Source organism: Stenella coeruleoalba, assembly GCF_951394435.1.
Source record: "Stenella coeruleoalba genome assembly, chromosome: 2".
NCBI lineage: Eukaryota > Metazoa > Chordata > Mammalia > Artiodactyla > Delphinidae > Stenella > Stenella coeruleoalba.
Genome location: NC_137147.1, coordinates 81,632,039 through 81,658,085, shown reverse-complemented (window position 1 = coordinate 81,658,085; position 26,047 = coordinate 81,632,039). Strand labels below are relative to the sequence as shown.

The 26,047-nt window shown below is 38.2% G+C and overlaps 2 protein-coding genes across 6 annotated transcripts in view; one reads left to right on the top strand and one right to left on the bottom strand.

Annotated features, from left to right (window-relative positions):
• Nucleotides 1–13,106, top strand: part of RASGRP1 (RAS guanyl releasing protein 1) — an 86,531-nt gene extending 73,425 nt beyond the window's left edge. Inside the window, exons 12-18 of one of the 4 annotated variants that reach the window (XM_079912588.1) lie at nucleotides 619–728; nucleotides 1,431–1,575; nucleotides 2,298–2,334; nucleotides 3,051–3,203; nucleotides 3,396–3,566; nucleotides 4,037–4,422; nucleotides 11,605–13,106. In XM_079912588.1, the coding sequence (XP_079768714.1) occupies nucleotides 619–728; nucleotides 1,431–1,575; nucleotides 2,298–2,334; nucleotides 3,051–3,203; nucleotides 3,396–3,566; nucleotides 4,037–4,422; nucleotides 11,605–11,739 (1,137 nt within the window). In that variant the 3' untranslated portion in view covers nucleotides 11,740–13,106. Of the gene's footprint in view, nucleotides 1–618; nucleotides 729–1,430; nucleotides 1,576–2,297; nucleotides 2,335–3,050; nucleotides 3,204–3,395; nucleotides 3,567–4,036; nucleotides 5,949–11,604 lie in introns of those variants that run through there. The other 3 variants (XM_079912590.1, XM_079912587.1, XM_079912589.1) reach the window with 3 other exon arrangements.
• A 1,133-nt stretch (nucleotides 13,107–14,239) lies between these two features.
• The window catches only part of FAM98B (family with sequence similarity 98 member B), a gene marked incomplete at its 3' end in the record, with an annotated part of 36,913 nt that continues 25,105 nt past the window's right edge, over nucleotides 14,240–26,047 (bottom strand). Inside the window, exons 7-10 of one of the 2 annotated variants that reach the window (XM_079912592.1) lie at nucleotides 20,298–20,465; nucleotides 17,872–18,001; nucleotides 15,010–15,093; nucleotides 14,240–14,309 (exon numbers count right to left, since the gene is read on the bottom strand). In XM_079912592.1, coding sequence (XP_079768718.1) covers nucleotides 15,035–15,093; nucleotides 17,872–18,001; nucleotides 20,298–20,465 — 357 coding nt within the window. Of the gene's footprint in view, nucleotides 14,310–15,009; nucleotides 15,094–17,650; nucleotides 18,002–20,297; nucleotides 20,466–26,047 lie in introns of those variants that run through there. The other variant, XM_079912591.1, reaches the window with a different exon arrangement.

The following is a 26,047-nucleotide window of genomic DNA, read 5'->3' as shown; positions in this document are numbered from 1 at the left end:
AAGGCCTAGCAAGAGATCATATATTTAAAGGTTGTCAGTTGATTTGGGGGCAGAGAGAGGTTGGAAAAGATTTGAGTGTAAGTAAGGGTGATGAGAATCTAAAACTGAAAAGTGTGACACTGCTTGATTCAATTCACTGTGCTAAATGCTGAGGAGGGGTATACCTTCATTTTTCTACATTTATCCTGTGGACCATTCCAGTGTAACAAGAAAAGAACGAGCCAGCAAGTGACAGAACAATTGGTAGAGGATTAAGAGGGGGTAGGGAGCACTTCCGACTGGGCTGTTAGTAGAAGCTACACAGAGAAGTGGCAATCTGAGCTGTGCAGTGAAGAAAGGGCAGAGTGAAGGGGGAACATCCCCCAGTGCAGTGAGCTAGGAGTACAGAGCAGCTGGGGTGAGGGCATATTGACATGCTAATGGAATTGAAAGCATCTGGCCACCCTCCAGATGCTGGTACCTGCAGAGACCTGGGATGTGGCCCACTGAATCTCGGCAGCAGCTTAAGGAGCAGGTTTCCTTGTTCCTCTCACTTAGACTGAGGTGTTCTGGCCCCTTTGTCATTTGGCTATGATTGGTTTCTCTTTCGTAATCACCAAAGAAACTCCTTTTTCACAGTCTGTATTCAAGAACTATGATCATGACCAGGATGGATACATTTCCCAGGAAGAATTTGAAAAGATTGCTGCGAGTTTTCCATTTTCCTTCTGTGTGATGGACAAAGACAGGTGAGGGTTTGTGTATGGGAATATGTGGCTGTGAACCTGTTGGTAAGAACGCTTTATGGGTGTGTCACTAGAAGAATTTGTAAACTCAGATGTGTTGCTGATGTGGTCACTTAATGAATCTCAGTGCTATGCCTGTCCGGCTTTACCATGAAAAATGCATGTTTTAAATGCAAAGACTCCATAATTCTGCCAGTTTAGGAATAGTCTAGTCAACTGTAAGTAAGAAAAAGTTTAGTCTTCCTTCTTGCTTTGTCCTTACAGATTATGAGGAACAACTAATATTTACTAATATTTTGCATATTTACTTTTCTCAAGAAGTTGGTTCTCTGTGTGAAACCAAATGTTTGGTTGGTGGGTTACAGTTATATAGTAGGTGCTGTCTAAAGTCAGAAACCTCAGCATAAGATATTTCCCTACACCCACATTTCCATCACTTCTTTTTCAAGTCTTGTGGATAGTGGTTAAGTTAGTTAGGAAAACCTGGTTTAGCCAAAGAGTGACTCTGTGGAAATGAGTAATGCCATCTCACCTCCTTACACATGCTACCCAGACATCCTTATTAAAAGGAGGGCTCATGGAAGTAAGTGTCAGGTAATACATACTGTACTACCCCTCAAGGATACAAAGAGAGTGAGTTTCTAAGGCTAGAAGCTGCCTTGCTACCCAGCCCCGCTCACATCCTTCTCTCTCATTTGCGGGCAGGGAAGGTCTCATCAGCAGAGAAGAGATCACTGCCTACTTCATGAGGGCCAGCTCCATCTACTCCAAGCTGGGCCTGGGCTTTCCTCACAACTTCCAAGAGACAACCTACCTGAAGCCCACTTTCTGTGACAACTGTGCTGGATTTGTGAGTTGTTCTCAGAGTGCTTTGGGGTTGAACGTGGGGAGGGGTATGAGACAGTTTAAAGTGATTAAGCCAGGTACAGACCTCATGCACCTTTATCAACTCTTCCTGCCTAGAGCCTAAGCAAACACCTACAATAACCTCGTCCTCAAATGCATGGGTTTTACTTGCACTCATCTTTTCCCGTTTCTTCCTGGTTTATTTTCTCCTCTGGTAGAAGGGCCTGGGATAAATGGTGAGGAAATGTTGAATTTGGGATATACTTTTAAAGTATTATATCCATATGCTGTTAGAAAAGAGAAATATGAGACATCCTCACCCCTTCAAAAGGAACTGCCTTTTAAGAAGTCACTTGGGCTTTGCCCCTCCCCTGTCCCACCCCAACAGTTTCCTCCTAAACTCAGTCGTGACCCCAGGATTCTGTATACTTGCTCTTTAGTTTGGAGTCTCAAGAAGCCTATTTGTCCTGTGATTCATCCACTTCAGACCTGGGTCATAAATCCACTGTAGTAAGCTTCTTGAGAACATTTACCTCTGATCAGCACAAACTTTTCCTGTTTTCAGTTTAAGGCCAGGAGGGATTAAGACACATGAGAGATAAATGAGGTTTCCTTCCCACTTGAGGTAGAGCAGAATGAGGGAAAACAAAGAATGGATGTCTAGCCTCCTGCCAGGTAGATGAAGGACCTATGGTGCATTCTAACTGTCTCTTCTTTGTCCCACAGCTCTGGGGAGTGATCAAACAAGGGTATCGGTGTAAAGGTAAGGCCCAGCTTTGTCCAGTGTGTTGTCGCTCTACCCATAGTAGTTGTCCATTCAGTCCACAGCTTCTCAGCACACCTCACAACCTCATCTTCAAACTGGCTTCCCTAGAGCACCCCCTGAGAGTGATTGCCACCACAAAGAAGAGAGGAATCTGGGTGACTAGTTATGCAGCTCATTACAAGAGCCTCACTTTGCCTTGTTTGCCCTGGAAATAGGGATGACTGGTAGATTATGCTCTCATATGGTCATGGGTCCCCAAAGACAGGCACAGAATCACTTCTGAAACAAAAGATAAGTGATTACCAAAGGCCCTTGTCAGCTTTCCTTTTATCAGTAGATATCCCAGGATAATTGTCCTTCCTTATGACTAGAAAAGTTCAGGAGTAAAGGAGAAAAGACCTTTTACTGCAAGGAAGAAAGAATAAGACCTAACAGCTGGGAGCCTCCAGGGTCTCCTTAGAGTAGGCAGTATGTGCAGGATGACCAAGAAAAACACCACTTCTGTCTAGGAGAGCAGGATGCCACTTCTGATTCCCAGACTCATAAGGGCTGTGACAAGGTTGTGAGAAGAATGCTAAGTTCAATGGAAGTGTTAAGTGTCCTAGCTCCAGAAGACAGGACAGGCATGTGTGACGAGAGCACTGCATGCATGTGGTTTTGAGACCCTGGAGGAGAAAGTGAAAGACTTCCTGATCAGGGTGTCTTGTCCACAGACTGCGGGATGAACTGCCACAAACAATGCAAAGACCTGGTTGTGTTCGAGTGCAAGAAGCGAGCCAAGAACTCAACAGCTCCCACAGAGAACAGCACCTCTGTGGGGCCAACGTCCAACCTTTGCTCATTGGGAGCCAAAGATCTGCACCATGGTAAGCAAGCACTGGGAATGTTCATCTTGGGAAGTGAAGATAGAAGAATATGGTTTTCGGGGAGGAAAGATTACCTTTATCCTTCCTACTTGTAATAAAAACCACCACAAACATGCCTGTATATTATGCACCCTGTATTTTAAGAGTTCCATTTCACCTGTGGACACCACAATTCTGTCACACACAATGCAGACTTTCTTGGGAGAAAAGTGGCAGAGAGCACCATGAAGGTCTGCGGCCTCAGAGTGAAGCCTGGAAAGGGGCTGCACCTAGAGGTTTCTCTTCTCCAGACCATCTCTCCCCAGTCCCCAGAGCTTTGCCCAATAGTGACAAGAGGAGGACTGCCAGGAAGTAGACTAATAGGTAGGTTAAACATAGGTGTATCATGGGCAACAAATGAAAATTGCTGTAGAAGTGCTATTTGGCAAGGTCTGCTTGTAGTGAAAAAACCGACTACTGGTTATCACTGTTATCTATTAAATGGTAAATATAAACCCTAGATATACAGAAAGCTTGGGACGGAATCTTAGGCACGCTACCTTTTGGGGAGCAAAAGAAAGCAAGCAAATAGAAAAAAGCAACAGAAAAGGAGCCTTTAAGGATGGCCTTTCCTCAGGGTGGATGCAGCCTGACACCAGTGGCCATAGCTTGGCCAGCAAGGCCCCTGGATTTCAGCCCCCTTACCCCCTAAACTGCCTGCTTGAAAATGAGTCCACTTTGGGCCTATGGAACTCCTGTACCAATAAGAAAAGTCTCATTTGAAACTAATGTGTCAATATTGAGTCTCTGCTCTTCTGAGCCAAAGTACTAACATGTCACGTACCTTCCTACAGCACCAGAGGAAGGACCTTTCACATTCCCTAATGGGGAGGCTGTGGAACACAATGAAGAAAGTAAGGATCGGACCATCATGCTCATGGGAGTGTCCTCACAGAAGATTTCTGTTCGGTTGAAGAGGACTGTTGCCCACAAGGCCACCCAGACCGAAGCACTGTCTTGGCTTGGCAGTGAGGGCCCTTCCAGTCACTTTGTGCTATCTTCCCCAAGGAAGACGGCCCAGGATACTCTGTATGTACTTCCCAGCACTACATCTCCATGCCCCAGCCCAGTCTTGGTCAGAAAGCGGGCTTTCGTCAAGTGGGAGAATAAAGAATCCCTCATAAAATCAAAGGAGGAGCTCCGTCACCTCAGACTCCCAACCTACCAAGAGCTGGAACAGGTACCCTCTTTTCCTTTTTTTCAGACTCTGAGAAAAGTGGGGCTCAACCAGGGAAGAACATGTAAACTGAAGATTCAGACCAGGTTGATTATTAGAAAGATAAAGGGGGAAAAAAAGGATTCTGCTTTGTCTCAAAGAAACCAGTGGGGGGGCCCTGGTTCACATTATGTAACTAGGACAGGATAGACAGGGCTCCTATTGCCATAAAGGTACAATCTCGAAGTGTTGGTACCAGGGCCCAAAGCTCTGTGCACAGTAGGCTCCTTGAGAAAAACCACTTTCTATTGATCAGCTTTACTGTGGTGACACCACACCCTTTTTCTAGACTTAAAAGCAAGTTGCCTAAATCCTCCCTCCCTAGAGGTCTTTGGGGGCCTTCATGGTTGCCTGGACATCTTCCTAAAAGGAGGTGAGCACCGTGCTATCAAAAAAAAGGGAGGGAGTATTTAGCTCACTGTAGAAAAAGCCTCCTTCTTAATACGGAATGAGGGAACTCTTCTCTAAAACATCAGGGATGTGCTGATTTTACATACACACACAGCTAAATCAACAGTAGTTGGAAAATGCACCATTGATTATAATCTATAGCAATATAATGTAGTAAATTGTAACAGTTGTGGTAGCAGAATTGCTTTTTATCTGTTAGGCTCACAATGTCCTAATCATAAGTTATCTAATGGAGGTGTTAGAAAAGACAAAATAAGGTTTACCAAGAAGAATATGATGCCAAGGTTTGATGAGAAGGGGGATAATAAGGTTAAGAATAGAAAAAAAGAAAGTAGGAGCTAGGACAACGGGGGACAACAGGCAGTTGTCCAAATACTCAATTCCATAGGGTCATCACTAATTACTTCTTTTTGTTTAGAGTACAAAGCTCAGGGTGAGAGCTGGTTTAGACAGACCTCTTGTCATGGGACAGTAGTTTCTTACCAAAGATAGGGTAAGGCCTGTCTGCCTTTTTTCCCCAAAACATCATTTGGAGTACAAACACAAAACCAACATCTAACTGGCTAGAATTCCTTACATAATTCTACACACTACATAGTAAAACTGCCCAAGAGGTTCTCAGGATTCCCTACCTGGTCCTCAGGGTTGCACCTTCCCTGTCAGACCCCCAGGAATTGAAGAAACATGTTAGATAATGTACGTGAAACTCTTGGTTTGGTGCCTAGAACAAAAACATAATATTAGGAGGAACGCTTGAGAAAAGAACAGATTTTCTGGAATAAAAGTAGTCACTCAGACTATTTTAAGACATGCTTTAAGAATCAATCAATCAGAACATCTTCCGATGCGGGTGACACAAAGCCCTCTCTAGGGGTAGAAGCAGCCAGAATCAACTTTCAAGAACAATGAAAGAAACCTTGAAAAGTGAACTTGATAGAGTAGAAAGAACTTCAGTCTTGGGGACAAAGATCTGTGCTTCTAGTCCCAGATATTTCTTACTCCTGCTGATAAACTCTGTGACCTGTTTGGTCCTCTGTAAAATACAGTCCATGCGCTCTACAGCTTGCTTCAGATCCTGACATTTTACATGCCGTGTAAAAGGAGCAGTGTAGTTGTTGGCAACAGTGACTTCTTGCTGCAAGAAGTGGGTGGTAGAAAGATTTCAGGTGACTGAGTTAGTTAGGTCCAGTATTCATTCCTACCCGGTAATACCAGAGCTGGTAAACCCTCTTTACTTTTATCCTTGTCATTGGGACCTAAGGACCAGAATTCACTATGCATGTTTTAGAGTATTTAAAATAATATGTAATATTCATATTATAATTAATAAATATTATACATTATTTTAAGTATGTGTATACCTCTAAGCCACCACAGGACAAAAGAAAATGCAAAGCCTCTTAGGTTCAAATCCCCAGTCTGATACTATATCCACCTCTATTAATCATGTAACACAGTACCTGGCACATAGCAAATACTCAATATTACACAGTAGCTACCAGACAGCTATCTAGGTAATTTATGTTGAGAAACAACTCATGTATCCCAAATTACCCTCCCATATTTTGGGGGGTAATCAGTATGGTATAAGTAAGGTAAAAACACGAGATTCAAAGTCTTGAAGACCAGCAACATCAGCATCACGGTGGCATGTGTTGCTCCTTTTTTCTCTCTCCTTTTATTTACAGCTAAACTGGTCATTCATAAACAAACAAAAGTGACTCTACACCTTACACCAGACCACCCAGTAGATTTCTACCCACCTGTTCTTCAGAGAAGAGAATAGCTTCACAGGACCTCAGAGAGGGCTGTGAAGCCAAGGGAGTTGGTGAGCCTGCCCCACGTCAACTTGCTGCTATCAGGAGGAAAAAGATCAGACTGGAAATAAATAAAATAGAGACCAGAAAAACAAATAGAAAGGATCGACAAAAAAGATAAAATCGATAATCATTTAGCAGTAACTGCTCTTAAAACAGCCAGTTGCGCCACAGCAAACCAAAGCTTCATGTACACTGACAAAAGATAGATAGATAAACAAAATGGACAAACCTTTATTCACACTAAGAAAAAAGAGTGACTTCCCTGGTGGTCCAGTGGTAAAGAATCTGCCTTCCAATGCACGGGACGCAGGTTCAATCCCTGGTCAGGGAACTAAGATTCCCACATGCCGTGGGGCAACTAAGCCCACGTGCTCTGGAGCCCATGCACTGCAATGAAAGGTCCCACATGCCGCAACGAAGATCCCGCGTGTTGCAACTAAGACCTGACACAGCCAGAAAGAGAGGGAGAGAAAGAAAGGGAGGGAGAAGGCTCAAATATGTAAAATTAAAATGACAAAAGGAGACATTACAAGTGTTACTACACAAATACATAGGCCCATAAGAGACTATTATGAGTAATTATATGCCAACAAACTAGATAACCTAGAAGAAATGAATACGTTTACAGAAATATACAACCAAACGACTGAATCAAGAAAAATACAGAAAATCTGAACAGACCAGTAACAAAGTCTTTGAATCAGTAATCAAAATCCTCCCAACACAGAAAACCCCAGGATCAGACGGCTTCACTGGCAAATTCTACCCAATACTCAAAGAATTAACACCAGTCCTTCTTAAAACCTTCCAAAAAATAGAGGGAATATTTGCAAACTCATTCTGCGAGGGCAGTTTTACCCTGATACCGAAGCCAGATAAAGAAACTACAAGAAAACCAAACTACAGACCAGTATCACTGATGACTATACATGCAAAAATTCTCAACAAAATATTAGCATACTGAACTCAAGAACACATCAAAAAGATTTTTATACACCATGAAAAGTAGGGTTTATCCCTAGCATGCAAAGACAGTTCAACATAGGCAAATCAATAAATGTAATCATCACATTAGTAAAATGAAAGATAAAAATCATGTGGTCATCTCAACAGATGCAGAAAAACATCTGACAAAATTTCATGATAAAAACCCTGCTCAGACTGGATAAAAGGAATAAACCTCAACATAATAAGGGCCATATATGACAAACCCACAGCTAACATTATGCTCAATGGAGAAAATTTCAAAGCTTTTCCACCAAGATCAAGAACACTCTCACCACTAAGTGCCCATCAATAGATGAACGGATAAAGATATGGTATTGATTTAGTGGTGTATGTACATACAATGCAATACTACTCAGCCATAAAAAAGTGAAATAATGCCACTTGCAGCAACATGGAGGGACCTAGAGATTATCATACTAAGTGAAGTCAGTCAGAAAAATACCATATAATATCACTTACATGTGGAATCTAAAATATGACCTAAAGTACTGACAGTCTCAGCTACAGCGATTAGGCAAGACAAGAAAGTAAAAAAGCATCCAAATCAGGAACGATGTAGCAAAACTGTCACTGTTTGCAGATGATGAGTCTGTATATAGAAAAACCTAAAGATTAAGCAAAAAAAACTGTTGAAGCTAATAAACATTTTTTGTTAAACTGCAGTATACAAAGTCAACTTATAGAATCAGTTGCATTTCTATATACACTAAGGACGAAACATCTGAAAAAGAAATCTTTCCCCTTCACAATAGCATCAGAAACAATAAAATTGGAATAAATTTAATCAAGGAAATGAAAGATTTCTACAATGAAAACTACAAGACTTTGCAGAAAGACATCCTGTGTTCATGGATCAGAAGAATTAAGATTGCTAAAAGGTCTGGCAGAAGACCTGAATTCTTTCCTTCCAAAGGAGACATACAGATGGCCAAAAGGCTCATGAAAAGATGCTCATCATCACTAATTATTAGAGAAATGAAAATCAGAACTACAATGAGGTACCACCTCACACTGGTCAGAATGGCCATCATTAAAAAGTCTACAAATAATAAACACTGGAGAGGGTGTGGAGAAAAGGGAACCTCCTACACTGTTGGTGGGAATGTAAATTGGTACAACCACTATGGAAAACAGTATGGAGGTTCCTTAAAAAACTAAAAGTAGAACTACCATGTGATCCAGCAATCCCATTCCTGGGCATATATCTGGACAAAACTATAATTCAAAAAGATACATGAACCCCACTGTTCACAGCAGCACTATTTACAACAGCCAAGACACAGAAGCAACCTAAGTGCCCGTCAACAGATGAATGGATAAAGATATAGTATGGATTTAGTGGTGTATATATATATATATATATATATATATATATACACACAATGCAATACTACTCAGCCATAAAAAAGAATGAAATAATGCCACTTGTAGCAACATGGATGGACCTAGAGATTATCATACTAAGTGAAGTCCGTAGAAAAATACCATATGATATCACTTACCATATGTGGAATCTAAAATATGACCTAAATGAACTTATCCATGAAACAGAAACAGACTCACAGACACAGAGAACAGACTTGTGGTTGCCAAGGGGGGAGGGGTGGGGGAGGGGTGGGGGAGGGGTCGATTGGGAATTTGGAATTAGCAGATGCAAACTATTAACATACAGAATGGATAAACAACAAGGTCCTACTGTATAGCACAGAGAACTATATTCAATATCCTGTGATAAACCATAATGGAAAAGAATATGAAAAAAGAATATGTATATGTGTATAACTGAATTACTTTGCTGTATAGCAGAAACTAACACAACATTGTAAATCAACTAGACTTCAACAAAATAAATTTTTTTAAAAGACTTAAAATATCCATACTATCCAAAGCAATCTATAGCTTCAATGCAATTCTCATCAAAATGCCAATGGAATTCTTTACAGAAATAGAAAAAAAAGTCCTAAAATTTATATGGAACCATGAAAGATCCTGAATAACCAAAGTAATCCTGATGCAAGAGCACAAAGCTGGAGGTACCACACTTAATTTCAAATTATACTACAAAGCTACAGTAATAAAAACAGTATGGTACTGGCACAAAAACAGACACATAAACCAATGGAACAGAAAAGAGCCCAGAATTAAACCCCTGCATATACAGTCAACTAATATATTCAACAAGGGAGCCCAGAGCACCCAAGCAGAAAGGAAAGTCTCTTCACAAATGTTGTTGGGAAAACTGGATAAGCACATGCAGAGCAACGAAATTCGACCCCCATCTTACACCACTGATAAAAATTCACTCAAAATGGATCAAAGAGGTAAACATGAAGCCTGATACTATGAAACTCCTTGAAAAAAAGGAAGGAAGAAGCTCCTTGTCACTGGTCTTTGGCAATGAATTTTTGGATATGACACCAAAAGCAAAAAATCATCAAATGGGACTACATTAACTAAAAAGCTTTTGCACAGCAAGGAAACCATCAATAAAATGAAAAGGCAATCAACTGAATGGGGGAAGATATTTGCAAATGATATATCTGGTAAGGAGTTATTTAAAATATGTAAAGAACTCATACAACTCAATAACAACAAAATCTGATTACAAAACAGAAGAACTATATAGACTTTTTTCCCAAAGAAAACATACAAATGGCCGACAGGTACATGAAAAGATACTCCACATCACCCATCATCAGAGAAGTGCAATTCAAAACCACAATGAGGGCTTCCCTGGTGGCGCAGTGGTTGAGAGTCTGCCTGCCGATGCAGGGGACGTGGGTTTGTGCCCCAGTCTGGGAAGATCCCACATGCCGCGGAGCGGCTGGGCCCATGAGCCATGGCCGCTAAGCCTGCGCGTCCGGAGCCTGTGCTCCGCAACGGGAGAGGCCACAGCAGTAAGAGGCCCCTGTACCGCAAAAAAAAGAAAAAAAAAAAAACCACAATGAGATATCATCTCACACCTATTAGGATGGCTATCATCAAGAACACAAGATAACAAGTGCTCATGAGGATGTTCAGAAAAGGGAACCCTCGTGCACTGCTGGGGGGAATGAAAATTGGTGCAGCCAATATGGAAAACACTATGGAGATTTCTCAAAAGACTGAAAAAAACTACTATATGATCCAGCAATTCCACTCCTGGGTATATATCCAAAGAAAATGAAAACACTTAATTGAAAAAGATACACACACCCCAATGTTCTTACCATTATTTACAATAGCCAAGATATAGAAGCAACTTAAGTGTCCATCAACAGATGAATTGATAAAGAAGATGTATGTATATATATATGCATATACATACATGCAATGGAATATTACTCAGCCATAAACAAAGAATGAAATTCTGCCACTTACAACACTGGAAATCAACAGCTGCCTCTATAACTAAATCACTGCAAATTAAATAAATCCCAGTTTACGGGGATGGGATAAAATTCTTATCTTTCTCAAGAGTCTGTTAGTTTTCAATGATTTGGAGGAGAAAATATGTAATATGATTATATATGTAATATCGCATGTGAACTATAATATCACATATTATAGAATTCCAAGTCACTGCTTTCATACCTCAGACCTGACCAAGACTATTTCTGCCAAGTTTAGGTCTGTTACACAATATTCAAAGATTTTCTCATTATTCATCTATTGCCCAGGAATGGTTTATTCTGCCTGCTAGCCACTCACATCTTTGATGTAACAAAACTAATTGTTGTTTACACATGCTCATTTGATATTTAATGTGTTATTTTTTATTCAGGGCAAAATACATGCCTTGAAAACACTTTTTAATTCTCAGCCACAGTGAATAGATGCCAATCAAGTGTAGTACTCCCAGTACTGTAACTGATTTGCCATTCGTTGCTGCTTTATTAACATACCTCATTCTTTTTTTTTTTTAAAGGAAATAAACACCCTGAAAGCAGATAATAATGCTCTAAAGATCCAACTGAAATATGCACAGAAGAAGATAGAAACCCTCCAGCTTGCAAGAAGCAATCATGTCTTGGCTCAGATGGAGCAGGGTGACTGTTCTTAGCCCAGAAACTCAAGCAGCACAAACTGCAGAGTGTATCAGAGATCTCATTTCCTAAAACTCTTAACACAAAGACCTGGGAAACCTTAGACTGACTGGCTTTCAAAAGGGTACTTTAAAGAAGGAAAGCTGGTTACTCTTCTGTTACTTAAAAGATTCCAACTGTGTGGTATGGTTTTCTCTTCCAGCCAGTTGAATCAAAGGGAGGAAAGCTGAAGAATGCAAAGTATTTGCCATTCATACCAGAATTTACCCCCCCCACCACCGGGACTAATATCAAAAGCATGATAAAAAACATGACTATAGTTTTCTGACAAGATAGCTTCTATGTGGCCTGCCCAGCAGCTTCTTCCTTAGAACTAAAATCCCTGGAAAATGAATTTGTTTCCTTCCCATTTTTTCCTGAGGCATTTATTTTGTTCCATCCAAAGCTTGCTTATAGTGGAAAAATACTCACATTCCAAAAGTAGAACCGCTTCCTCTATATTTCAGCATTCTTTACAAATCTGGTTCCCACTTCACTACCTCAGATCTAATCAATTTGCCTTTTCCCCTTCTTCCTCACTACGTTCTAACACACATGAGGATATCTACTTAGAAGAGAACTTCTAGAGATGCAGCCATAAATTTGGGGAGAGCAGGAAGGGACTATTAAACAACATGACATCATCCAATTACAGGTCAACTCATAGTTTTAGTCTGAGTCATAAAAGAAGTAGCCAAGTTAAGTACCTGGAAATGTGGCTATTAGCACCTCACACATGGCTGGCTAATTAGCTAAAACAAACATAACGCAAACATGATGTTTGTCCCTCATATAATCTACACTGGATAGAAGGAAGAATTTATGGCTTTTTAAAAATGTTTAACTCTCATATGCCATCCTATTTTTTTTTCTTGAAGTTTCTGAACTGAATTTGAGCTTGTACTGTCTTCACTATTAATACTATTTAGAAATAAGCTAATTGGATCAGAGGCTTCAATAACAGCTGACAGCATGTACATATGTACATATTATGTATATACAACATCAGTCATGCATGTGGCTTGGAATTCTGTTTCTTCCTTAGTAAAATGTGTGAGTTAAACGACTTTTGGTCATGTACACAAATTCACGAAGTTCAGTTTGCTACAAGATCAAGAAATTGCTCAGAATGTAAATTGTATTGTTTGGCAAAATCACAAGAGTCCTGTGAGTTTTCTGTTAAGGTTAATGATAAATGGGCTCATTTAATTATCTGGGCAACTATTCACAAATTTCTTTGTCAGACTCTTTATTTCTCTAAAAAAAATTCATATGATCATTTTCTTTTGGTGGGGAGAACTTACCTTCCATGCTTGGAAAGCCTGACACCAAGCTGACTTAAAGTTCATACACAAGTTGACCAACTGCCAAGCATATAATCTCAGCAACCAAAAGTTCCAAACCTAAAGCCAACAACACCAAGTCTTAATCAGAAACAAATTATATATATAGTATAAGCTTCCTTGGAGAATTCATATCATTTAAGAAGTTTCTTTGATGAAAGACCAGTTCCCATTTGCATACCTCCTTGTACTGAACTGAGCTTTAGTGAAAAAGCTAGTGACTAGCTTTCAGTTAGTGATTTAAGGAATCACTTTACACACAAATCTACCTTTTTCTAAATCCAAACTCAGAAATCCCCATAGCAGGGCTGCTTAGGTCCACCACTTGGTATATAATCCTATAAGAAGTACTTTGCTACTTATTTACCTTATGTGGAACAAATATGAGTTTATAATCATCCTTAAAATTCATATTCTCCACCTATTCTTTTCCTCTGACCAAAGACGGTACAATGCAATTTCTTTAAGCATAGTTATGAAACACAATTAAATTTTTTTCATTCTTGTTACCCAGGATCCAAAATACAGAGCCCAGGTTAGTTTCTATGTAAATAATTTGCGATCTAGAGGAATTCAAAAGGTCACAGTCTCCTTAATTAGTCAAATTAACATGGCTAGAAAGTCTCAAGCATTCCAGAATTTATCACTGAAATGGATAGGAAGCAGTAGTTTCACCACAAGTCTTTACAGTCCAGCAAGGGCCAAATAAGTATAGTGTATAAATTAATATTATTTGCTCTGAACTACATGGGATTAATGAAATCTACAGAAATAATATGAAACCAATTTTTTGTTCAACAAGCCTAGGATACAAATTTGTGTCTTGTATCAACTTGAAATAAATTTGGGCATATATTTATCTGCTGAAACAAGGACAAATCTTGTTAACAACAGTGTCATTTCTTATTTTCTTTGGTAATTGATTTGCTGTTTTACTGGCCAAATGTGAATTTCTGTTTAAAGATGTATAATGTAAAAGAACTGCAAGGAAAAAACAAATGTACAGATTGTAAAGGTGGTTTTTTTTGATACCTAAGTTTTCTTTGTGTAATATTTGTATGATAAAAGACATTAGGATCCCTACGGCATAGATGTCCTGTGTTTCTTCTAGTTCATGAACATATAGAAGCCTCACCTGAATTTTTACTATAATCGACAGCTGAGACCACTCCCTACTTCTGTTAACCAAACCAAACTGAGTCTTCCTGAAAGGAAAAGCAAAGCAACTAATTATTCAGTATACATTTTTCTAAATCTTTCTATAACATGAAGTAGTAACATATAGAAATATTCAACCTTTTCCCATCTTATTGCATAATGACTTACAGTGATCCCCAAATATTATATCTACAGATACTTAACACTGAAGGAGACAAATCTGAGGTTGTCATTCCTGTGGCTTCAGCTTTAATTCCACAGTTCTATCTAAGAAAACTAGCAAGTAAAGAAGAGAAACTTTGAAGCTATGGATGGAATTGGTAGAGGATGGTTCAATCTAGTGGACAGATCACCCAGAGCAATTCATTTATGCTCATGATTATCTAGAGTGATTAGAGATAGCTGTGATTTTTCCTTAATGATCAGCCAACTTTTGTTTAACTAGACCAATGAAGGGGGGTGGGGGGGGAGAACAGGGACATATTCCAATCACTCAAATTCCATGGTGGAATGTATTCTGGTACACTTGGATGTGGTATATTTATCATTTTGGCATTTCATAGTCCTTCATACAAAACAATGAAGTCACACTGACAACTTGGCCCTAGAAGAGAGATTAAACTACCTACCCTCTCCTCCACCCACAATTCCCACTCCAAATCTCTCTACCCTGTGCCCCTTACAAGGTATAGATTGTATCATTCCTCAGAACATTCTCCATCACAAATATTTTGGGGGTTATCATACCTTCTTTTGACACACATAAAGGTAATTAAATGCTTTTTGGTTTAAGATGTTTTTTTCTGTTTAGTGAGGCAAGATTTCCCTGATCTGCAGAACACAAGGGAACAGGTTAAAAGGAAATACTTCATCTCTTCTTTTACCGAGAGCTTATGTGTAATGTTGTGGTAATTATGTATGGATGGACAAATCCAGGTAACAGGTCAGTTACTTCTTTAATCCAGAAACTCCCAGTAAGATCATGTCTATAGGTGCTATTAGATACCACAGGATAGACCAAGGCAGGGAGAAGAAAAAAGGGGAGGGAAAATGAGGTAGTAGGAAAAAATAAGATTAAGAACTAGGCAAAAAAGAATGATGAAGAGGTGGCACAGAAGAAGGTGTTAGATTTTAGGAAGCAGTGAAGTGCCATTCATCATACTCTGCATTTGTATTGCATTCAATTTATAAAAGCATTTTCACATTATGGCCTTTCACATTAAGGCCCCAAATTGCCTTATTGCTATTCTAGATATTGCTTAGCAAACTTTTCTATGAAAGAAATTTTTACTGAAAGAAGATTTTCATGAAAATCCTACCTCACAGGGAAGAATAAGATATTAGGTTCTAGACCACTCAGCTTTTCATTCAAGTGAAGTTTATAGGAATGTGTAAATAAGAGTGGTTCCGGCTCCAACAAGATTCCAGGAGCAAGTGCTAAACTTGGATAAGATTTACAGTGAGTAGCAGATAACCCAACAGCACTCCTATGAAGGTACAAAGAAATCTTACAGAAATTAATAAACTAATGTTTCTACCATTATTAGCCATAAACCTTTAGTAATAAAAGAAGCTGAAAGTAGTTGTAAACCCATCCTGTATCAGCAACTAAAGCTCCTGAAAAGAAATGAAGCAGAAATGTAAAGGTTTTAAATGAACAGTTTAAGTAATAACTTTTTTGAAATATTTTACTCCAGTGGTCTTTGCGTATATATTTTTTAAAATTATTTATTTTTCAGAGTTCATAGCTACTGATAAAAGTGTTTCCTTATATGGAAAGGCTTTTCTTCAACTATCACAAATGAAATTAAGTCTCTTCATTACATGTAAAATTTTTTTAAAATCTAAGCTTAAGAATAACCAAAAAAATTTATGTTTTCCTATCCTGAACAAATTTCCTCAAAGGGTTAGCTTGAAAAATACATGGCCAAGACTGCGGTGTACACAATATGTGAAGGTTTAACATTATTTTAGATTTCTCCACAGGGTTTACTGTAAAACAAAACAACAACAAGAATAACACTGCCAAATATCAAATACCATTTGTCCACAGGTACTCAGCCTTCTATCTGTTGAGTTGGTTAGACCACAGAAAGTTGTTATGCACAAGAGTTGACCAGGAGCCTACAGATTTTAAAGTGGGATTGAAAACATTTATGTGACTATCTTTTTCTCTCTCTACACTAAGAGAAAAATGCATTACTTGGGCCACCTCTTAAACCATTCACAACAGGCCTTTATAAATTCTCAACAAATTGGACTTGTACTTAGGTCTTTATAAAACAACCTGAGAAGGTACAAGTATCACATTCCTTATTTGACAAATGAGGACAAATTAATCCTTGAGAGCTATGGCCATTTCAACCCATAGCACCCCTGGACTAGTGCCATGATTTGAATTCACAACTCCTGATTCTCAAGCCTTCGACTGCTCCAAACACCAAACCACATTTAATCATTCCCCAACCCTTTGTTTCCCAAATCTAGCTGAGAATCAGAATTACCACGGGATACCCTGGCCCTGCCTCTGATCTACTGAAACTGGATATGAGTGTCCTAATCCTGTGTAGCACAGTGCAGCCTGCCTTTTAATATTCGGAGACCTAAAGTGATGGCACAAATGATGAAGAAACCAATTTACAGAAATATTTTTCACACCACCATGTAAAATTAGTACATGTCTTTGTCCCTTTAGAGTAATTCTGACCTCAGTCTTTAATTCTGCTGTCAAACAAAACCATATAGATTTCAAATCCAGTTGGAAAATAAATCAAATATGCATAGCAAAAACCAGACTTCAGCTTCAATTAATGGAATTTTAACACAAACCTGGCCAGAGGAATTGCTCATATAAAAGAAAGAAAAAGTCAAGAAATCTTCCTCCTGAACACAACTATCAATCAGCCCCTTTCCCTATTTTGTAAAGTAGGATTAACAAACACAAAACACAGCCACAGGAATACAGATGAGGCAATAGTCTATATTCCTTTCCACTACAAGTGGGGTCATTTATGTGTTTCAGACCTGAATAAAATACAGGTAACAATCTAAATTCAATCATGACAATAAAATACTTTCTATTTTCCAAGTTTGATGGTAATAATATATTTACACTTTTAAAAATAATTTTTGCTCGTTTTTTTTTGTTTTTTAAAAAGACATAACATGCTCAAGAGTACACAGAATACAGAAAAAATCATCACTTTGTCTAAGAGATCAAATAGTAGTATAAAACAATGCTCTTTACATACTAAACCCAATTCAAGAATGATATCATCAGGGAATCTAACATGGTGTTTACTTCAAAGATGACATTCAAGTAGTTATTTAGAACACTATGCCTAATGTATCTATTAAGAAGTAAGCCTGCTATCTAAATGCTTAGCTTTTAATATCTTCTATATCCACCACCACCTCCTCCACCTCCTCCATATGGATCTCCATAACCTCTTCCTCCATAGCCCCCTCTTCCTCCATAGCCCCCTCTTCCACCATAATCTCCCCTGCCTTGGAAACCTCCTCCTCTACCACCCCCTCCTCCACCTCCACCCCACCCCCCTCCCCCTCCCCCTCCCCAACCGCCTCTTCCACTCCCACCACCTCCTCTACCTCCACCTCCACCACCCCAACCACCCCTTCCGCCGCCTTCTTGTCTCTTTTGCCAAGGGGGCATTTCAGGGGGTGGTGGTTCAATTTCATTCGGCCGTCCTCCCCTGTCAGGCACCCTTCCCATCAGCACCTGTGTAAAGAAATATCTTCTTTCAGTTTCCAATATTTTAAAAGTTAAAATTTACATAAAGGATACAAGCAATATTGAAGTTATTGTTCTAATAAAGAAACAGAAGTCAAGTATTTAAGGACATGAAAGTATCAGACACAGCAGTATGAATTAATATTGAAAATACAAATGTGATGTGTGACAAATTCCTCACAATGTGCTGTTATTTTTAAGCAATGTGGGGGAATATTTCTGAAACTTAAGGACTTGTTTAAATTTGTTTAGCAAATTTTATAACAAATGTAGTACCCATCACACTAAGAAATTTTTTTAGCAAAACATTTACAATATACATAAAATACATACCTTACATTAATTGACTTCATATCCGTTTATGCAACAACTCTGGACTTTCTATTGCCATTGGTTTGGTAATAGATTATCCAATAAAAGACTATTTCTGAGCACATTTTATTTCAACAGAGTATGAAGTATATATGATAACATGTGGGTATAATGCAGTCAGAGATGAACATAATGGCTATAATCCAAGGTTATCACTGTAAAAAGATACAAGGATTTTCAATGAACTATTCCTTTTTTTTTTTTTTTTTTTGCGGTACACGGGCCTCTCACTGTTGTGGCCTCTCCCGTTGTGGAGCACAGGCTCCGAATGCGCAGCCTCAGCGGCCATGGCTCACGGGCCCAGCCGCTCCACGGCATGTGGGATCTTCCCGGACCGGGGCACAAACCCATGTCCCCTGCATCGGCAGGCGGACTCTCAACCACTGCGCCACCAGGGAAGCCTGAACTATTCCTTTTTTATGAGAAATTAAGCTAACTTTCAATGATACTAGTTACTATATTATAGAGAAAAGAGAGACTTGATACACTTCCTTAACCATGCTTTATAATGCTTTGAAGGATAAACCAAGGAAGAGTTTGCTTTAAGTCCCCAACTTTCTGTAGAAAGGAACTACTTTATATGCCTGTGTACAGAGACCAACAGGAAGCAAATAGCTTCCTGCTAGTCTCTTTCAGGAAAGAAGGTAAACCAGAAGTGCCTCAACTAAAATGATCTATGAATCAGTTGTGTTCTACTTCCTTTGATTCTCTAATCAAAATAATGTTTTACTACTTTATGTCATAAATGAAAGACAAAAAGTACAACATCCTCACTGTGGGACAAGGTTCGAACAAGCAAACTTTCTTTTAAAAGTCAGCAATAACATCCTAATTACCAAATCCAAAAAATATCAGTAGCTTTTTTCTTGGTTGTTATCTTCATTGGTCTCTCCACCAAACATGCTATGTGGGTGGATATACAGGGACGCTGTTCCAAGATCTCATAAGATTGCCCTCAAATAACCAGACTATAAATTACAAACTCAGAAAAGAGATGGGTAATGTCACTTAAAGAAATAGAACTCTTGATCCATCAAGACTAGCTTATAACCTGATGCAAGACATTAAGTAACATATTTAAAGACAGAACACTTTAAGAAGAGAGGAGGTAGGTCTAAAATGGAAGCAGGAAGGCCCAAACACTGGTGCCTAACTTAGCAATAATTAGCAAACTGACTTTACATACAGCTATCCCTTGATACAGGATACCTTTCTCACTGCATTGAGTGAGAAACGATGTTTTAAAATTACCCAAATGCCTTACTTCTGATTTCTTGCTCTTTTGTAGTAGTTTGTCATAGAGTGATCTATCTAAATAAAGAGTAAGTATATGCTAATCAAGCTAATATAAACATTCTAAATTAGTTTATTGTTAATGCTAATGTCATAAAGTAAAAAATTCAGACTCTGAGCTTATTTAAGACTACTGTCAGAGCAATGGATCTATACTCTGAATCAGGAAATGGAACCTCCAAGAGATTCCGCAACTTGCCCAAGGTGACTGCTCTAAGTAAATGATAGAGCTAGGATGTGAACCCAAAGCATGGACTCCTCCCTTTACACCAAGGATCTAAGGAATATGTGAGTACCCGAAATGACTCCTACAGATTTTTACTGACAAAAAATGATTACATTATTGGAAAGAAGGCAAATAATTCTTGCTAATGCTATTCATAAAAATAATTCTTAATTCCTCTAATTCAGATAAAACTGTGGTTTAATTTATGAATACAGAAATTCAAACAAACATGCACACAGAAAACATTACTAAGCCTAAATTGACTGAAGGCCCTCCACCACTCTCTTTTCTAGGAGTTCACTAGGATTAAAAGAAAAATGGATTAAATCTGTAAAAACATCAAACAAGGATATTATAAATTCATTATCCGCTGTTACTGAAAGAAAGACCAACCTTATTAATGGCACATGCTGTCTTCTCCCGGCTGGAGCCACTACTTGTCCTGATGATCTTGGATAGATCTTCACGGGCAGCAAGTAGATGTGCCAAGGTTATTGTTGTCTTGGGTGACAAAGCGTAACGCTTAGGCTGGTAAATTCTTGCTATGTCATCTGTTTTTATCTAAATGACAAAATTCAGGGAAAAAAGGAACGAAAGAACATTTCAATGAAAGAGCAATGGTGGGACTTCCCTGGTGATCCAGTGGTTAAGACTCCACCTTCCAATGCAGGGGACGTGGGTTCCATCCCTTGTCAGGGAACTAAGATCCCACATGCCGTGGGGCAACTCAGCCTGCGTACCCCAACTACTCAGCCCACGCACTCTAGAGCCCGTGCGCCACAACTGAGAAGTCCGCACGCAATAACAAAAGATCCTGCATGCCACACTAAAGATCCTGCATGCCACAACTAAAGATCCCACGTACTATAACAAAGATCCTGCATGCCGCAACTAAAGATCCTGCATGCTGCAAAGATCCCACGTGCCACAACTAAGACCCAACGCAGCCAAATTAATTAATTAATTTTAAAAAAGGGCGATGGCAATCATAATCTTCAGAAAGAAAAAAAGGAGATAATAACACAAGCAAAGAAACAGAGGAGCAAAACATTCAAATATCTGATAATCTGTAAGTAGAATGAGAAAAAAAAAAAAAGCCCAACAGATGCTAAAAGGCTACATAACTACCAGTAACAACTCATTTAAAAAGTAACGAAAAAAAAATCCCATTCATATTAACAAAAAGCAAAATACCTAAAAATAGCTGTACCAAAAACACACACAGAACCTTTAAGAAGAAAACATTAGTAAATCTACAAAAACAGAAGTAAAACTTGAATAAACAGAAATACCAAGTTTCTGGATGGGGACATTGAGTATTGTTGGTTTCCCTCAAAATTAACTTATAGATTTATTGCAGTCCTACTGGAATATTTTTTGGGGGAGAGTGGTGGGCAGGGAGGTAGGGGATATCTAAATCATCATTGCCTTAAGAGTTAACATTCATTGACTACTTGTTAAATGAGCCAAGCTATTTATTCTTCATCTAATATCATATCTTTAATCTTCAAAACATCCTTTTAGAGTGGTTGTATAGATAACACTATACTATCCTACCTCGGTCTAATTAAATGGAACTGGTAGGGGGAATAGATTGATGAAACAAAAGAGGCAATTGAGATTCAGGGCCTCATAAATGCATGAATGCAATAAATGATAGAGGAGGCATCAAAGATCAGTGAGACAAAAAGGCATGAAGGAAACTTAAATGTCTATTATTAAGTGAAAGAAGCTAATCTGAAAATAATAATCTGTATGACTTCAACTATATGACATTCTGGAAAAAGCAAAACTATAGAGATAGTAAAAAGATTAAATGGGTTGCCAGGGGTTGTGCGGAGGGAGGGAAGAATAGGCAAAGCAGAGAAGATTTTTCTGGCAGTGAAAATATTCTGTAGGATACTATAATGGTGGATACCTGTCTTTGTGTATTTTTTCAAAACCATAGAATGTGCAGCACCAAGAGTGAAACCTAATATAAACTATGGGACTTTGGATAATAATGATGTATCAATGTAGGTTCATCAGCTGCAAAAATTTACTACTCTCGTGGGGGATGATGATGGGCGGGTTATGTGTGGGGGGGGCAGGAGGTAAATGGAAATCTCAAAACCTTCTGTTCAATATTGCTATGAACCTTTAACTGCTCTAAAAATGAAGAATATTAAAACATTAAAAAAAGAGCAATGAGAAAAGAAATAGATTTTTTAAATCGTGCTGCAATGAACTGTTGTCTAATTGTAAAATAATAATAATAATCAACATATAACTAAGGGGATTCCAAATATAATAAAGAGTTCATTGTTTAACTACAAGCAACTATATGCCAATAAAATGGACAACCTAGAAGAAATGGACAAATTCTCAAAAAGATACAAGCTTCCAAGACTGAACCAGGAAGAAATAGAAAATATGAACACATCAATCACAAGTACTGAAATTAAAACAGTGATTTTAAAACTTCCAACAAACAAAAGTCCAGGACCAGATGGCTTCACAGGCAAATTCTGTCAAACATTTAGAGAAGGGTTAACACCTATCCTTCTCAAACTTGCAGAGAAAGTAACAACCCCCAAGCTCATTCTACAAGGCCACCATCACCCTGATACCAAAAACAGACAAAGATATCACAAAAAAAGAAAATTACAGGCCAATATCACTGATGAATATAGATGCAAAAATCCTCAACAAAATACTAGTAAACTAAATGCAACAACACATTAAAACAATCATACACAATGATCAAGTGGGATTTATCCCAGGGATATAAGGATTCTTCAACATACATAAATCAATGTGATACACAACATTAACAAACTGAATAAAAACCATATGACCATCTCAATAGATGCAGAAAAAGCTTCTGACAAAAATCAACACTCATCTATGATACAAACTCTCCAGAAAGTGGACACAGAGGAAGCATATCTCAACATAGTAAAGGCCATATACAACAAACCCACAGCAAACATCATTCTCAATGGTGAAAAACTGAAAGCATTTCCTCTAAGATCAAGAACAAGACAAGGATGTCCACTGTCTCCACTTTTATTCAACATAGATTTAAAAGTCCTAGGCATGGCAATCAGAGAAGAAAAAGAAATAAAAGGAATCCAAATAGGAAAAGAAGTAAAACTATCACTGTTTGCAGATGACATGATACTATACATAGAAAATCCTAAAGATGCCCCCAGAAAACTACTAGAGCTCATCAATGAATTTGGTAAAGTTGTAGGATATAAAATTAATACACAGATATTTCTTGCATTCCTATACATTAACAATTAAAGATCAGAAAGAGAAATTAGGGAAACAATCCCATCTACCACCGCATAAAATACCTGTACTCAGGAGGCAAAAGACCTGTACTCAGAAAACTATAAGATATTGATGAAAGAAATCAAAGATGACACAAACAGATGGAAAGATATACCATGTTCTTGGATTGGAAGAATCAATATTGTCAAAATGACTATACTACCCAAAGTAATCCACAGATTCGATGCAATCCCTATCAAATTATCAATAGCATTTTTCACAGAATTAGAACAAGAAAATGTTACAATTTGTATGGAGACACAAAAGATCCTGAATAGCCAAGGCAATCTTGAGAAAGAAAAACGGAGCTGGAGGAATCAGGCTCCCTGACTTCAGACTATACTACAAAGCTACAGTAATCAAAACAGTATGGTACTGGCACAGAAACAGAAATATAGATTAATGGAACAGTATAGAAAGCCCAGAGATAAACTCACATACCCATGGTCACCTAATCTACGACAAAGGAAGCAAGACTATATACTGGAGAAAAGACAGTCTCTTCAATAAGAGGTGCTGGGGAAACTGGACAGCTACATGTAAAAGAATGAAATTAGCACATTCCCTAACACCATACACAAAAATAAACTCAAAATGGATTAAAGACTTAAATGTAAGACCAGATACTATAAAACTCTTAGAGGAAAACATATGCAGAACACTGACATAAACTGCAGCAAGATCTTTTTTGATCCTCCTCCAAGAGTAATGAAAATAAAAACAAATGGGACCTAATGAAACTTAAAAGCTTTTGAACAGCAAAGGAAATCATCAATAAAACTAAAAGAAAACCCACAGAATGGGAGAAAATATTTGCAAACAAAGTGACTGACAAGGGATTAATCTCCAAAATATACAAACCGCTCATGCAGCCTAATATCAAAAAAACAAACAACCCAATCAACAAATGGGCAAAAGATCTAAATAGATATTTCTCCAAAGAAGACATACAGATGGCTAAAAAGCACATGAAAAGATGCTCAATATCACTAATTATTAGAGAATGCAAATCAAAACTACAATGAGGTATCACCTCACACTTGTTATGGCCATCATCAAAAAATCTACATACAACAAATGCTGGAGAGGGTGTGGAGAAAAGGGAACCCTCCTACACTGTTGGTGGGAATGTAAATTGATACAGCCACTATTGAGAACAGTATGGAGGTTCCTCAAGAAACTAAAAATAGAATTACCACATGACCCAGCAATCCCACTCCCGGGCATATAGCCAGAGAAAACCATGATTCAAAGACACATGCACCCCAATGTTCATTGCAGCACTATTTACAATAGCCAGGTCATGGAAGCAACCTAAATGCCCATCGACAGACGAATGGATAAAGAAGATGTGGTACATATATACAATGAAATATTACTCAGCCATAAAAAGGAACGAAATTGGGTCATTTGTTGAAACGTGGATCTAGAGACTGTCATACAGAGTGAAGTCAGAAAGAGAAAAACAAATATTGTATATTAACGCATATATGTGGAACCTAGAAAATGGTACAGATGATCCAGTTTGCTGAGCAGAAATTGAGACAGAGAAGCAGAGAAAAAACATATGGACACCAAGGGGGTAAGTGGTGTGGGGCGGGAGTGGTGTGATGAACTGGGAGATTGGGATTGACATGTATACACTGATGTGTATAATATGGATGACTAATAAGAAAAAAATATATATTTGATAGTGGAATGGACTTGGAATCTTTGATCACCTAAGACACTTCCTTGAACTTTGTAGGTGTCTAAAATAATATTCAGTAATTCTTTGCCAACTGCTGATCTTAATGAACTAAATAAGGCTTTTGTCTTAGCTTTTTTAATAAGTTATAACACAGAGAAAAGTGTATAAGTCGTAAGTTTAACTATAAACTTATGACTTATGTGAGTTATCTGAACTCCCACTAGTATAACCACTACTCAGATCAAGAAACAGAACTTTCCCAGCACCTCGGAAGCCTTCCTTATACTATTTCCTGGTCATGACCCCTGCTTTCTGTTCCCATAATCACTACTACCTTCACCATAAATTTGTTTTGCCCAGTTTTGAATTTTTTAAAAAGAAACCATACAATGTATATCATTTTATGTCTGCCTTGTTTTGCTGAATATTGCTCATGTGTTTTATTTCTGTTGTTGCTTATAGCAATACTCACTTATTTTTATTGTCTTCTATATTTTATTATATAAATGCAAAATATAGTCTAATGTTGATGAACAAAAAAAAAAGAAATCCTGGGCATGGACTGACTTCGTGTTAAGAAACCCATTACAGGCAGGGAAAAAAATGACAAAATGAATATATAAGGTCAAGAATTTGTATGCAAAAAAAAAAAAAAAGCACATGAAAAGATGCTCAATATCACTAATTATTAGAGAAATGCAAATCAAAACTACAATGAGGTATCACCTCACACTTGTTAGAATGGCCATCATCAAAAAATCTACAAACAATAAATGTTGGAGAGGGAGTGGAGAAAAGGGAACCCTCCTACACTGTTGGTGGGAATGTAAATTGGTACAGCCACTGTGGAGAACAGTATGGAGATTCCTTAAAAAACTAAAAGTAGAGCTACCATATGATCTAGCAATCCCACTCATAGGCATATATCTGGAGAAAACCATAATTAGAAAGGGTACATGCACCCCAATGTTCACTGCAGCACTACTTACAATAACCAGGACATGGAAGCAACCTAAATGTCCATCAAAAGAGGAATGGATAACGAAGATGTGGTACATATATACAATGAAATATTACTCAGCCATAAAAAAGGATGAAATAATGCCATCTGCAGCAACATGGATGGACCTAGAGT